Source organism: Mytilus californianus, unplaced genomic scaffold (assembly GCF_021869535.1).
Source record: "Mytilus californianus isolate M0D057914Y unplaced genomic scaffold, xbMytCali1.0.p SCAF_2, whole genome shotgun sequence".
Lineage (NCBI taxonomy): Eukaryota > Metazoa > Mollusca > Bivalvia > Mytilida > Mytilidae > Mytilus > Mytilus californianus.
In genome coordinates, this window is record NW_026262668.1 from 115,717,471 (window position 1) to 115,733,813 (window position 16,343).

Sequence of the window (16,343 nt, forward strand, 5' to 3'; positions counted from 1 at the left end):
TGTGATATGATTGCCAATGAGACAACTCTCCACAAGATACCAAATGACACAGAAATTAACAACTATAGGTCACTGTACGGCCTTCAAAAATGAGCAAAGCCCATACCGCAGTCAGCTATAAAAGGCCCCGAAATGACAAATGTAAAACAATTCAAACGAGAAAACTAACGGCCTAATTTATGTACAAAATAATAAACGAAATACAAACGTGTTTGTAATAGAAAATTTTAGTTGCAATTGGTTTGGTATATGTATAAGAAATGATAAGTACAAACTGATCTTTAAAATAGGGAGGTATTTTCGAGTGAACTGATTTATGATGAAGGATATTGCCCAAGTTGATGGCATCGATACCATTGTTGGCAAAGGAAAGTTTTAGAAAGGATCTTTTCTCCATTTCATCTTTTCCAATGCGAACTGGTTTGAAAAGTCTGTGACTGGCAATATCCGAGATATTAGATTGATTTGAATGGAGATTTCTAACAGTGGTATCTAAACATAAGTTGTACAGTGATAGAAGTTTTGAAAGGGATAATGAATAAAGCTTCGTGCGAATGTGGTGAATACCTAACGGCTTTTGTATAAATGGCAGCAGGTCATTAATAGAGACAGCATGAAGAGCAGGTGATGTATAATGACGATGACCATGACTGCGTGAACATGGTATAAGACATTAGTATTCAAGTTGTTAAAATGTACCTGTATATTGTAATAAAGGTTTATAACAAAACAGACTAAAGCTCGTACAAACTATGTATATATCTTCCGACAATTATAATGTATTAACTGAGTTCTGAATTTATGGCATACTATACAATGGTTACATAAAGTTAAAGCCCTGTTTAGCCCGCTGTTTGCTCTCAAGTTGACAAATTTTATTTGAAAGTTGTCGCTAGATATCAATATATTGTATAGTGTGTGTGTCTCTCTGTGTGGGTGTGGGTGTGTGTGTGTGTTTGAGAGAAAGAGTGAGTGTGTGGGTGTGTCAAAATTGAGGAATATATAAAATAGTGAAAAGAAATTACAATAAATCGATTATTATGTATACCGGTTCAATGAAAGACAACTCTTATTTCATAATTACATAGGAATGATACTATCTAAAAATATGAAATATACAATACACATAACAGACTGTGATATATAACTCAATATGAAAAAAAAAATGAAAACTTAAATCATATTATATATAAATAAGAAGATGTGGTATGAGTGCCAATGAGACAGCTATCCATCCAAGTCACAATGTGTAAAAAGTAAACAATTATAGCTCAAAGTATGACCTTCAACACGGAGCCATGGCTCACACTGAACAGCAAGCTATAAAGGGCCCCAAACAAGACAAGTGTAAAACAATTCTAACAGGAAAACCAACGGTCTAATCTATGATAAAAACGAGAAACAGGAAACACTTATGAACCACACCAACAAACGACAACCACCAAACAACAGGTTCCTGACTAAGGACAGGTGCATAGAAATGCAGTGGGTTTAAACGTTTTAACAGGCGCCAACCTTCGCCTTAACCTGAAACAGTGGTTTAATATTACAACATCAAATGACACACAATAAAATGTCAATTGAAATGGCTTAACTCGATCAAAAAGACAATATGCAAAAACAAGTAAATATACACTGAACGAATAAGTTTGATCTATGACACAATATAAATAAAAAAGATGTTTCAATGTCAAAAAGACAACTTTAACCTAGGACAAAATGGCGTTAAATAAAGAAGCGTACACAGGAAAATTTAAATATAATAATTTTGTTGTTAGGAGTACAGAAACATTTTTTACAAAATAGATTTGTTATTCATGATAGTACGAGTACAGAAGTGAACATTTTTTCGTCATACTAAATACTTATCAAAGGTGGTACATATTAAAAATAGTAAGACAAAATAAGTAAACATTGAATAACAGAAATGCATTACACATGATGTCAACTTGTCAAATTAACACGAAAGTACGATTTGAGAGTACTCGCAGTTACTGAAAGCTAGTTAAAAGCCAAAAACAATTAAAAATAAAAAATCATGCATCAGAGATTAAAATCAATTAAAACACATCCCAGGTAGGGATTTAGTGTTTTAACGCCATGGGCAGTCAAAGAAGACATGACTTGTGCAATGCCAAAATAAAAATGCACATGATCTAATGCTTATTGTCTATGATATTTTTCGATAGGGTTACACAAAATCTGCATCTATGAATACTTATAAAGTACTTACTTGTCTATGCATTTTCAAGGTTCTGTGATTATTGGCTTAACTGCCAAATTTGTTAAAAAAAATCCTTATTTAATTGAATTAAAGGAGACATTGGTCCTTCACGTGATTTTTCAGAATTTGTTTGTTGATTTTTTTTTTGTTGCTATTTTTTAAAAGGTATTCTTAATGTTTGAAGATAGTTCCGATCATTAACCATACTGCCCTAAAAGAATTATCTGTGTCTTACTTAACCATTTTTTTTCATATATCATACCATTGTTTTATTACACCATCTGAAAAAAATCAAAATAATCATGTTTGTATTTTTTTTTTTCTTTCTCATATTTATATCAATCTTTAATATAGAATAAAGAACTACTTTTAATACAACATCAACATCATTTATAATTTACTTGATTTATTCGTTCAAGAATGTTCCTATGTTTTACTCCTTCGTTTCTTTATACGAAAGTTTAAACAAACGCCTAGTCCAATAGCAATCAAGGACACAGCACATGTTAGAATATATCCGTTACGTGTGCAGTGTAGACCTTTACAAAACAACCCATCTGTAGCCTGAATTTCTATGTCATAAAAAGCCCCAAATATCACATGTAGAATTATTATCAATATTGCCCGCATAAACATCACTATTCCCCAATTTCGCATGAAATTATCGATATGGAATTGTTCACTCATAGTTGTTGGTCCTATAGTATATACCATTCCTGTTGCAATGGCAGCCAATACTAAAGCTGTTGCAATTATAGCTTTGTTTGATGACAAAAATGCATTAAGCAAAGAACTTAATGCAAGAAATAATCCACCGATTATTAAAAATGTAATTCGCGACACGACATTTTTAATTTTATCCGATACAGCACTGAAAGATAATGCTGAAACAATTACAATAGGTGGATATAACAACGTCGTTACGTTATCAAACGAACTCAATTCCTCTTCTTTTGTCAAAACTGTCATGTTGTTACTAAGCAACAAGGACACAGCGAACGTCAAGGAACACATCCACGCCAGTAAATGATAATCTACAGTTACAAGAAGATCTCTGAAAGACTTCTCTTTTAAGATTTGACATTCTTCTTGTAATGTTTCGTACTTAAACCCTGAAACTTGGAGTTCAGATTCATCAACAGACTGTTTGTTAGTTGAAGGAGGCCTTAAAAATATCATACAGAAAATATATACAACAGCGTTAAATGAAACAAGTATTATCAACAACCCTTCAAATCGAGTTTCTGGCGGGAAAGCGTGATAGTAAATAAGTGTAAAACTGATCATTCCTGAATCTATAAAAACAAACATTATAGCTATGACTCGACCTCTTTTATCATCTGCAAAATGTTCTGCATTGAATCTTAATGCCATTATATATCCAACAGATCCACCTAACCCTGAAACCAAAAATAGAAACCAAATCATTTTACTGTTTGGATTAGTTTAAACAAGTGACATTATAATGCGGACTTTTAGAAGGAGAATCTTTTGACTCGAGAACACTAGAAAAGTAACTCTTTGTGATATGTTTTACAAAATCCATTTCTAAATTTAGGAAGTTCGGTTAAAATATGTTAACTGGCTATGCCCAGCCTACGATTTTAGAGGGATGTATTCTGTTTCCAGTCTGTACGTCCAGCCGTCCGTCTGTCCGGTATCAGGTTAAATTTTTAAGGTAGTTTGAAGTCACATATACTTTGATAGACTAGTTCGATACATAGATACATTTGTATAAAGAAAGGAGAACACTTACTTGTATAAGTTATAGCATTGTCAGAGTATTTCATGAGAAACGTTCAAAGCAAAATTGAGTTATTAAATTGCTTAGTTTCCCACAACTGTGAAGCAACTACGATTTAATATAAGAATCATTTAAAAAATCTGAGGTCAATTTCTTTTTAAACCTTACATTGTAAATATTTTTTACGAATCCAAGGATTCGTTAAAGCATATTTTGTCCTGTTACTAGGGATAAGAGTCTCATAACTCTGGTGAGACTATTCTGAAAAAAAATCCCATAAAATCGAAAAGGTAGCCATAGTCTTCACAGAAACTTGCATATGTTTGCTTAAAATTTCAAAAAGTATTTATTAAAGTTTACAAGAGTTATCGTCAGACGCGCTCAGTCGAAAGTATAAAAAAACGTATGTCTTTGACAAAACGCGGACATATCTGAAAAAGGGTGTATGTATCTTGCAACTATATATATAGATACTCCAAACCCGATACTCTGGATATAATATGGAATTCTCATACAAGACTTTTTATATCATGCAAGTGTGTTCCATCTAATTCACTTTTTGATTTAAGTATTTTTTAATCCACAAATCAAACATTTACTTATCTATAAAAAGGGATACATTGTATCCGATCCGACTCTTAACCAAATAATTGATTTATAGAACCATCAGTACTTAATAACATCGTATAAGTCTTACTTACTACGTATTTTGTTTTTATTTGTTTGGAATTAGTTTTGGAATCCACACATTAGCACACAATGGCTTTGTCAGAAATTGATTTATTAAATTGAGTTATTAAATTGTCATACCTATAAAAAAGAATAAGTGTGGTAGATTTTTATGAGCTACGCTTGTTTAGTGTTGTACCGGCCGTATCTTAAATCAAGGGAGAATGTAGATTGTTGTTCCGTCCGCACTTTGTATGGTCGTCTTGGAAATCTGCTATTCAGTACAAACATATTACTCACCACTGATAAGAAAGTACAGAGCCATTAACCAGCTTTTATCTTCATAGAATGATACCATTTTTGTAGAACTCCATAACATTAGTATACCGATGGTACTCAAAACCATGCCAAAGGCTAGTACCCATGTTGATTTCAACTTTTGTCCAATAAGATTTGGAACAAAACCAAGTCCAATTCCAGCATTTAACATTGAAGCAAACGCTTCCACTGAAAATTAAAAAAAAATAAGGATTTGAATCCAAGTATAATTTTATTGTGTTGACCAGTCTTCCAATTCAATCTTTTTTTTTTAAATGTCTTATACAATTTTAAAAAAAAAATGTCTATACTCTTATTAAAGTAAACATGGATGGTAAACATTAAGAAGAAATCAGTATTTCAAATTATGAAAATATAAAACGATGAAAAATAAAGCACTATTTATCAATATTTGTGTATTTCTGTGAATAGTTGTCTTCTGATCTCTAAAATAACTGCATATTGTGACATTTTGACTGAGTGTGAATTCGCATGGCATGCATAGCAGAAGACGCATACACTGGATGAACCCGGTCTCGATCCGTTTATAATTCACAAGATTCCCTCGGGGTTATATCTTGATTTGTATATTTTAATTCAGAATTGAATGCTTCTTTTTATAATTTCATTGGGGTGTAAAAGCGTTGACCGGAGCACATTTTGTATTAAGCACGGAAGCGCTTCATAATATAAATGTGCGCACGATCAACGCTTTATCATATTTTTTTATGCTACTACCATGAAATTAAGAGTTCTATCAAGCTTTGTGTTTTTCAATGCATTATTTTAACAGTGTCGTGGATACCACGTGCAGTCATAGCCTTTGTATTTCATTCTAAGAATTGAATGCTTCTTTTTGTAAATTCATTGGGGTGTAAAAGCGTTGACCGAAGTACATTTTGTACGAAGCGCAGAAGCGCTTCATTCTAAAAATGTACGCACGGTCAACGCTTTTACAACCCTATGAAATTACTAAACGAAGCATTCAATACTTATTATTACATTTTTTTTGCTATGATCATGAAAACACGATTATTATCAAGTTTTTCTCTTTTTTTTTACCTGTGCACTTTATTGTGGAAACGTATGTCATCATGTATGTTTCAATTCATGAAATTCATTTTGAAATGAAGAATGACTCGAGATTGCTGTAAGCCAATCAAAATTACGTATAATAATGAAACATACATTAATGTAATTATACGGAAATAAAATGATATATTGGAGTGCCTCGCGATTGCTGCCAGCCAATAAAAATAACGGATTATAATGAAACATGCGTGTAATGTAATTATATGGATTTAAGATATTTGAACATATGTAAACTACTGTTGCCTATAATTCATCCAATTTCTTCAAGCAATACTTAGTGCAGCTGTATATGATTTCATCTTGTTAATGTAAGATAATGATATGAAAGGATGCACACGTAGTGTGTCCATGTTATAATACAATATTTTTTTCGTTTATTTTATAGAGGTACATGTATAAAAAGTATGTGCGTGAAATATATTGTATCATCTACAGAATAGAACGTAAACTAAGTTCTAACCTTCTTTTTGGTCAAAACGAAATCGCTCTTTAATGTCATTTATATAAACATAAAATATTAGATTAGAGGCTAACATGGCGTGAGCGAATCCTCCGGCTAGTAACGACATCCATTTGAGACAATTGTTTTTTGTAGATAACAACTGGGTGTTTTCTTCTTCAAACTGGAAGGAAAAAAATAATAGCATAAGTTAATTAGTGTGCTGGAAATTATTATATCTGTAAACCTAATTTAGAGATTGTGAGTGTGTATGTGTGTGTGTGGGGGGGGGGGTCTAGTAAAGTTACGTTTGATATAATTTCATATCGCCACCAGTAAATACATTATGGTAAGGTACATTGTTGTTTAATCAACAAGAATTCTGGAGGATTAAACATATTTAAGAATGAATATGTAATTAAACAAAATTCCGTTTTTCAACTTCAACGTCGTCAAATGAAAGCTATTCCTCTTTAATGGAAGTTTAGTTTCTACAAAATATTGGTATATGTTAAATCATAATTCAATTTTACATTTAATAATCAAATTTTTAATCAATATTTGTTCTCGAAGTCTGTATATAATACATTTCGCCCTAATTATTAAAGGTTTTACGTTTTTAGTAACTGAACTAAATTTTGTGGGGTCATTCCTTCTACGCCAAAACAATGGTTGTCTTCACGTTTTTATTTGATTGTATTTTTGGGGACAAAATCAGCCTTCAGAAAAAATCAGCCTTCAGAGAAAACAATGTCTAGAAGCCATTTCAAAGCTGCTGGGTGGTGTAAATGCCTGAACTTGCCTCTTCGGATACTTTTCATGTCAAGAACTGGGAAAAGTGGTACATAGAGTCGGGCGAACAACGGTATTTTAGACAACAAAATATATAATATTATCTGTAAAATTAAATATCAAGTTGTAATATCAGCAATTATAGATTATAGTTAAATGTGGACAACAGTTGTTTACATATTATACAAAAAAAATATCGTTAGATTTGAAGCAATACAGATGGGTCCACACATGCGCGACAACTATCATAATTCATTTCAAGCGAGTATAGCACTAGTTTGAGACAACTTTTACTGGATTTTTTCATAGATTGATGTCAGTAGCGCCCTTGTTTCAAACATCTCAATTTTGTTTTATATGACGTGAGATAATTTATGTCTTGTAATTTTATCTGTCGTGAAGAAAGTAGCACACCCACCTCCGGTATGAGATATCTTTACGTTGTTTTCTGTCATGAAAGATTCCAGGGTATCATCCTGGTTTTACATGTTTTGTCTGTGTTATGTCATGAATGAAGTAGCACCCTGGTATGAGATATATTTGTCTGTTTTTAAGTCTCGAAGGAGGTAGGCCGCTGGTGTGATATATATCTATTGATTTTCTACGTCATCAATGAAGTAACGTCCTGATTTGAGACATATATTGTGATTATAGACATAAATTGTCTGTTTTATGTCATTACGAATTAGCATCCGGTTATTTTCTGTTTTTATGTCACGTAGAAAGCAGCACTATGGCATGTATTCATTCTTTGTTTGTGTCATGAAGGATTGAGAAGTAGCATCCCGCTATGAGATATATTTTGTCTTGTTATATATGATGAAGAACGTAGCATTTTGGTGTGAGATGTCTAATGTCTGAAATAATGACATGTCAGATTTGCCATGAAGAATCCGAGGCCAAAATTAATACACATTTAAAAAGACATACGTCGCCCTTGTCAACAGACGTAAATAATTGTTTGATTAAATCAAATATGAAAAAACAACGGAAAAGCTATATCTGCTTGCTTCGCTACATTTGATTAAGAACCGATACACGCGTAATCATCAATTTTATCCGAAGATAGAAATTCATAAAATACCTTGCTTCTTTGAAATTGCAGACACATAAGAGTCTAAGTTTACGTATAAATTTCATATACTGAAATAGTTAATGAAAAAAATGTCTTTGGTCACCGTACTATATCAAAATTTGCTGTACACGATTGTAAAAGCCATTGCATTGCAATGGCATTTCGAAATGCAGACAAAAATTTGCTGTACACGATACAAAAATAAAACCAATTGGTTTTAATAGCTATCGTGAACCCAGATCATATTGAATCTGCCCCCACCCCCTTCCCCCACTTGCACACACAGAATATCATATGAGTATCTCCTTACAAAGGTTTATTTGTCCACGTGTAAATTTGAATGTATTTTTCAAAAGCTGTCCACCATTCAAACTATGTAACTAAAATATTGATATCTGGTAGCGATGAAATGACATTTGAAGCGACTATGCAATTTTTATTATCTGGATCAAAAGTAAAGGTTCTGATTGACTGTCTGCGTGTGTATGTGTGTGTATGTGTGTCGTTTTTGTGTTGTATTGTACTCGTCTTGTATATATGTCTTGTTTTTATTGAGAGTCAATAATAGCCTTTTACTAAATGACAATTTTACTCTTGTTTCCCTTCTATACTATTTAGACTATACTGTTCGCAACATTCGGAAGATTAATTGATTTAAAGAAGCTAACAGGTCTAGTTATATAAGAAAAAATATTAATATTTATTTATTCGGATTGCAGATTATTAAATATTCTTCAAACACAACCCTAACCACCTCGATGGTCCTTAGTTATAATTAGCGTGCTTGCATCGAGTGTGGGAGGTTGTGGGTTCAATTCCCGACCGAGCCAACAAAGACTTTAAAATTGGTATTTTCTGTTTTTCCGCTCAGCAAAAAGCATTAAAGAGTAAGAGCAAAGACTTTACTGCTCGGAGTCAGACGATTGCTTTCTGGTAGATTGAAAAGTTTTCTATTGACCTTTACCTTGTAAAAATCCGACTAAATATGTCTATTTAGTATAAAGTGTGATTCATTTTTATATCGCATTCAGATGTAATCGAAATTATTATGCCATTTCTCCTATTATAATTGGGTTTAATCATATCATTTCATCAAATGTTCTTTCAGTAGTTGACTTATTTATTGATTATAATATGTTGTACAATTCTCTTTGATATTTAAATTATTGCTTATACGATTATGTTCTCTATTTAATAATTGCTAATGTACATGTGTATGTGTATATGAATGTAAAGAGATGTGATGTACTTAAATGCAACAGAAATACAACAACAAACAACAAAAGAAATATATAGAGGTATTTCTGTTAATTGAAGAGGACCCATTTTAGATGGATATAACTTGTATACGAATTAGTTGTGTACTGAAGCAAACTAAACTAACATTTCGTAATAGTGGAGCAAGATACGTGGTCAACGAGACAAAAACAAATTATTTTCTAATAAGCTATATCTAGTAACCTTTACTTGTGAAAAAAGGTCATATATATTGTTTACATACATACGTACAGCTATGGTCATTTAATCTGGACATGAATCTTTCTAGCTGGGTTATTGTTAATATTTGACATTTTATTTAAAGCGATTTTTTTAAATGGTAGTAGTTATTACAATTATAACTACTTTTGTTCTGTTTTCATTCTGGATTTATGTTGTTTTTCTTTCTTTTGTTTTTTATGTTATCTTTTGCCGAAACTTCAATGTTTACATTGTCCAACAGATATCTCATTTATTCATCAACGCTTCTTTTTGGTCCGGGCGTACCCTCATAGTGAAAGGAATAAACAGGAATGAAAACAATATCAACCATATGGATACTTTATTATAATCCTGGTACATGTATCTATGGATCAACCATAGGTAATCATAGTATTATATAATTTGGAGAAACCACATAGATACACTGGTATACAAATTTGTTATGAATGGGAAAAAAACATAAAAAAACAGTACTTACCTTTTCCATCCTCGTCAACCTTTTTTTGTATACGTAATCCATTAGGATTCAATATACTTCAACATCTGTTACTTTGTTTTACATATAATATTTATAAAAATCGATCCAATGAGAAAATTGTATCAGGTGATTTCATTATCACGCAAGAATGAACTTTATTTTGGATAAATAAAAACGTTCAAAGGTAAACTTTTACATACTTCAATAGTTTTGTTGATAATACACCATTGGTGCGTGTAAAGTTTAACGATTCAAAATTCAACCTTTTTTTGAATTTGAGGTTAAAAAATATATTAAAGATTCCAAATTTCTGCTTGATTTTAATCTTTCAAAATTTAATATTTTAAATGAGCTTTGATGCCAAAAAACCTCAATATTTTTTAAAACGTCATTGATTTTTTTAAAAGTGCTTGATATTAGGCCTTAAAATTCAATAAAAATTCACAATGATTTTTACTTTAGGAAATTTAATATTTCAGTTCAAACGTATAGAGGCCCAATTTTTTTTCACTCACAGGGCAAAAAAACTCAAATTTGCTGAAACCTACTAGAGATTGTTTATTAGATATGTGTAGTCTATATCAATAAAATTGAGAATGCTTTAACACAGCGAGAAAATCCCGCACCCGGGCTACTAGTTCAAAGAAAATGGACGTCACGCTAAACTCCACATTCCCCATTTCCATTCTCAATTTTATATAAATGAAATAAAATTTAAAAACATACAAGATTAACAAAGGCTCCTGACTTGGGACAGGCGCATAAATGCGACGGGGTTAAACATGTTTTGTGAGATCTCAACCCTCCCCCTATACCTCTAGCCAGTGTAGAATAAAGAAACACACAGCAATACGCACAGTAAATCTCAGTTTAAAAGAAATCCGAGTCCGATGTCAGAATAGGTAACAAAAGAAACTAAGCAAAATGACAATGATACATAAATTAACAAAGGACTACTAGCAGTTACTAACATGCCAGCTCCAGACCTCAAATACGTATATAAAATTTTAAAAAAATCATGTTTCCGTCGAAGGCATCTTTCAACTAATTTGCAAATTTTGTATGTTCAGTTTTTTTTCAAATTTTGCATCGAAAGACATCGCTTACTCAAATGAATAAATATATTTCCAAAAGACAATACATGGCTTTACTTCCAACATAATTATGGTCTTGGATAACGACGTCCTTCTAATACATTTTTGGAATATATACTAAAAATTTACCAAAACCTCTCAAAATTTATGTTTTTTTTTTACATTCTTAATGCGTTTACAACTTAACTCAACGACCTGTTTATTAGTACACCAAAACACTGTTAGAAAAAAACATACACGGGGCTATTAATTAAAGTAAGATTGAGCCTTTTTGTGAAATAAATTCAGTGAAAATTGTTTCTTTTGCTTATCCTTTCAGTAAACGAAAACGTTTTTCAATATGCAATTAACATGTTAAAATGTCAAAGAACTATAAACCGTCTGAGATTGAATTGATGAATATTCGAAGTCGGGATAGACTAAGATGTCGAATTATCATTCAAAATTATAGAGTGCTAGAAAACGCAAACACAACATTTTTTTTTATATACATTTCATGATTATTCCTTTTCTTTTGAACTTGGTCAGCAGTGCCATTCATCCGTAAAATCAGGTGCGGTAATACTTCAATTAGACAGAAACACAACCACACAAAAACAAAAACAAAAACAATCAAATTCGTTCATTTATAACCAGTAAATTGAACATAGCTATGTTTAAGGAAACACATATGCCTGAATAACAATCATGTCATGTATCATGAAATACCGAGTTTGTTTTTGTTTAAATGTTTTTTCCTCGTATAATCAAGACCCTACCAACAAGCTACTGGTTGTCTTGCAGTTTTCTTTGATTTTGAAACAAAATACTGTAGCAACGAAGTTACAACACGACGAAATACTGCGGTTCCTGAAAAGAAAAAATCAACTAAAAAAAGAAGACACAGATTTCGCAAATTTATGCTACAGCGAAGACAACATGTTTTCAGTTTGTTTTTACGTGCATGTACACACAGGTCTGTTAACAGAGAAATATGGGTTAAACAACGAACCATTGATATAGTTGTGCCGCTACACATGCGCATACATTATTTTTCGATTCAATCGTACTATAGTTTAAACCGAACTCTGCGTTCACATTTAAAGTAAGATCGGTTCACTTTAGATCGATTCAAACTAAACTACCTCTTTTGGTGTTTTAGTTTAGACCGATTGAAGATCGATTCAACGCGTTCACATTGGCCCTTAAATCGATCTAAAGTGAACCGATCTAGTTTAAATCGATCTAAATGTCCTAGTGTGAACGGGGTCTTACTGTTGACGTAATAACTAAACTATGTGTGTTAATGTTGAAGTAATAACTAAACTATGTGTGTTAATGTTGGCGTAATAACTAAACTATGTGTGCTACTGTTGACGTAATAACTAAACTATGTGTGTTACTGTTGACGTAATAACTAAACTGAATTTACTACAATATAATATAAACAATTCGTCCAAATTCAATATCAAAGTTGACCATGCAAGAGTTTGAATTAAGACTTTTACTCTTACGAAAATTACAAAGTTAAACTAATAATAAACTTGATTTGAAATAGAAATAAACGCAACATGTTTGCACTATGAAGAAAAATCATTCGTCGATAAAGGAAAACAATTTCAACCTGAATACAGAAAATGTAAAATATTAAATTATTTTTCAATCAAATTTTCCGATCATTTGATTTCGGATAATATTATGTCGATCTTTCTTCTTTTCTCCACAAATATTCTATAGTGGGGTCTGGTTAGGGTATTAACCTCCAAATAAAGTAAAATGAGATTAATTTATCTTCTTTGCATGACGTTCCGACAGAATTTTATTTTACCCAAATAAATGACGTAATCCAATAAAAACTTACATTACACTAGACGCTACATAAACATTTCCTTTTTACTTTATCAAAGGAACTCATACATGTTCTTTAGTTTGTTTCGTGTACTTAGCTACTAGCTCGATACAAAACCATACTGCTTAAGCAGAGAATATATATTTGTTAGGCCATGCAATTTATACTCCTTAAACTAATAAATCATGTCATTGATGAGTCTAGATTGAAATCTTAGGATGTCATTGTGACAACGGAGATTTTAGAAAGCTACGTATTGTTTACGACTATGATACACTGTTAAAACTGTTAAAATCATGTAAAAAGAACGTACTGTAACAACTTATCTTTTACACAGTAGGAATAGTGTCTGGCTGGGATCGTGTTTTTTCAAGTGATTTGATCGGGTTTTTTCGAGTGTGACCGCATTTTTTCGAGTGAATATTATCAAAAATGTAAACAGACTTCCTTTCTAGTAAGACGTAAAGAAAAGATGCTATACCTTTATATACAAGATAATCAACGGTAAATTAGTATTAGTTATAAAAAGATATTATTAACCCTACATTATTTTGTTTTTTTAAAAACGTTTAATTTGGCCTTACAATGTTTTATTCCAAAATATAGATTAAAGCCATGTTTATGCAAATAACAATGCAAATGTCAACGGAAATGCATACATGGAATCTATATATACTTATATACTCTACAAAAATTCTTGTTTCTGCATTAAAAATGACATTTTGGAGAGTAAATTCATTTTCATATGTCCTTGTTTTTTCGAGAGCAGTCCGTGTTTTTTCGAGTGTGTCCTTGTTTTATCGAGTGAAAAAACAAAATTCCAATGATTTAAAATGTTATAAAACTGTCAGTGTATTTACGTTTAGAAAACAATGAAAAGGTTCAAATAAAGTACTTTTCAAAGCAAGAAGCAATGCATTAAACCAGTTTGATAATGATGTATCAGCACGTACATTTCATGAAAGGCATCATTCATTTGTATTCAGAAATCTTCACGTTAGTGTGCCGAAATGAATTTCATACAGTAAATATTTCGTGATGTAAACAATCTTTACGCAAGCTCAGACATGTTGTGTAAAGCGGGCAAATGTGTGTTTTTTTTTACAGAAAATACATCCTAGATTTTTCCTTTACTATTCGTATTGATGGTAATATGTTTTATCGTTCTAGAAATGGAAATCAAGAACATTGTTCAAATGCTCCTACTGTGAAGAGGGGCCTGATCAAGCGTATACTTTGCTTGGTCACACAGACATGAAGCACAATCATAGCTTCATTTCCATCAGAAATTTAAGGAATAAAGATTAACAATGTATATTTGTGAGATGTACGCATATTATATACACATTTCGTTTTTTTTTATTATTTCAAAAGTATCGTATTAAAGCTTACAGATTATTTATTTCCTTGTTTACCAAATAAATTGGATAAGTCCCCGAGTTGACCATCAGCTTAGTAGTAAGTACTTCGGAACTGACATAATTTATAAAAAACCTTTCTAAAAGTGTTTACCTCCAAGGGGGACTGGGCATTTGAAAAATTGCCAAAGTGCGGCGTCCGTTTGGCTGTGCGGGATCATGGTTTAAGAAAACAGCCACGTCCGATCAGAATGGGGCGTGTAGAGAGATAGTCACGCTCACTGCACGCTAAGGGGTCCGTAGGTGGCCTGTTGCAAGGCAAAGTTTCTGTCCATATAAAAAATACCCTCATTTTCAGTGACAGTCTAAATTTCCCGACCTTCATCCAGAACGTCCACTGTTACAGGATCTACCTATTGGATTTATTGTTAAATTTGTTCTCCTCCGAAACATGCATGAAATGTTTTCCACTGAACGTTAAGCTACCAACAATCAATCATTAAAAATTGTCCGTTTATAAATTTAAAAATTATAAAGAAATTAAGGTCTCAACTCCAGAAGGCAAAGTTGACCTTAGATGGATTTGTATGGAACGCCATAGCTGCCTTATATGTACTAATTTCTATATATGCACATACTTGTCTATATATGCATATACTTTTTCTATATATGCACATACTTTTTCTATATATGCAAAAACCCTTTTTTATATATGCACATACTTGTCTATATATACACATACTTTATCTATATATGCACATACTTGTCTATATATATGCACATACTTGTCTATATATGCACATACTTTTTTCTATATATGCACATACTTTGTCTATATATGCACATACTTTGTCTATATATGCACATACTTTTCCTTTATATTATTTCTTTATACTTTTTCTTTATACTTTTTTCTATATATGCACATACTTTTTCGTTATACTTTTTCTATATATGCACATACTTTTTCTTTATACTTTTTCTATATATCCACATACTTTTTCTTTATACTTTTTCTATATATGCACGTACTTTTTTTTAAATGATCATAAACCCCTCCCCCATTTACGGTATAGATCGCAACTTTGACCTTACATTGTGTTTTGTATTACATGTATTTTATTCAATGTTTCGGGTAATTTTTGGAGATTTTTCAGGGCAACCCTCCTCAGAGCTAGGCCATCTCGTAACTCAACTGGTCACCTTACAGAGATATAGACTTGGGTTACCTCTGGTCACCTTACAACGATTTAGACTTCGGTTAACTCACCTTTAGTTAATCTTACACAGTAATAGACATGGTTACATCTGGTCACCTTACAGAGATATAGACTTGGGTTACCTCTGGTCACCTTACGGTAGAATTCTACTTTTAGAACCATAATATTACTACGCAAATAGCACTTTTTCAGAGGTTACCTGTGGGCACCCTTCAGCGTAACTTTATCCTTGTGCTTTTGGTTTGAATAAGAAATAGCGAAATCGACTTCGGTAACGAAATGTAAAATTTCCGGAAAAAAGAACGCATGTGGGGTCAATGTAGAAAAAAGTATGTGCATATACATTGATTGATTGCTGTTTTACGTCCGGTGGCCAGAATTTCAGACATATTCAGGACGGAAACATGTTAATCAAATAATTAGGTTAGTAGGTGCCTAAAGTGGGTCACCCCGGGGCGGGAAATTTAGATGGTCACTTGAAATGGAGCAGGTAGGGACTGTAATTTTGCCTATCAACAGGCCACCTACGGACC

The 16,343-nt window shown here is 32.1% G+C and overlaps 1 protein-coding gene across 2 annotated transcripts; it reads right to left on the reverse strand.

Moving 5' to 3' along the window:
• Window positions 1-150: 150 nt before the first annotated feature.
• Window positions 151-10,457, reverse strand: LOC127730821 (uncharacterized). Of its 2 annotated transcripts, none has more exons than XM_052239413.1 (4): window positions 10,311-10,457; window positions 6,582-6,670; window positions 4,938-5,144; window positions 151-3,624 (listed from the first exon to the last, which is right to left on the reverse strand). In XM_052239413.1, the coding sequence occupies exons 3-4, from the start codon at window positions 5,125-5,127 to the stop codon at window positions 2,651-2,653; spliced, it is 1,164 nt and encodes a 387-aa protein (XP_052095373.1). In that variant the 5' UTR covers window positions 5,128-5,144; window positions 6,582-6,670; window positions 10,311-10,457; the 3' UTR covers window positions 151-2,650. The 2 variants fall into 2 exon arrangements, with proteins under 2 accessions (XP_052095373.1, XP_052095372.1); XM_052239412.1 differs by having other exon boundaries at window positions 6,508-6,670.
• Window positions 10,458-16,343: the final 5,886 nt, after the last annotated feature.

What these genes read in the sequence shown, in the direction of transcription:
- LOC127730821 (XM_052239412.1), bottom strand. Translation starts at nt 10,352, where the DNA reads ATGGATTACGTATACAAAAAAAGGTTGACGAGGATGGAAAAG. An exon ending in TCGTTTTGACCAAAAAGAAG is followed by an intron (nt 5,145 to 6,507) that starts GTTAGAACTTAG and finishes TTTAATTTTCAG; the next exon opens with TGGAAGCGTTTGCTTCAATG. An exon ending in TCTGTACTTTCTTATCAGTG is followed by an intron (nt 3,625 to 4,937) that starts GTGAGTAATATG and finishes TTTTGGTTTCAG; the next exon opens with GGTTAGGTGGATCTGTTGGA.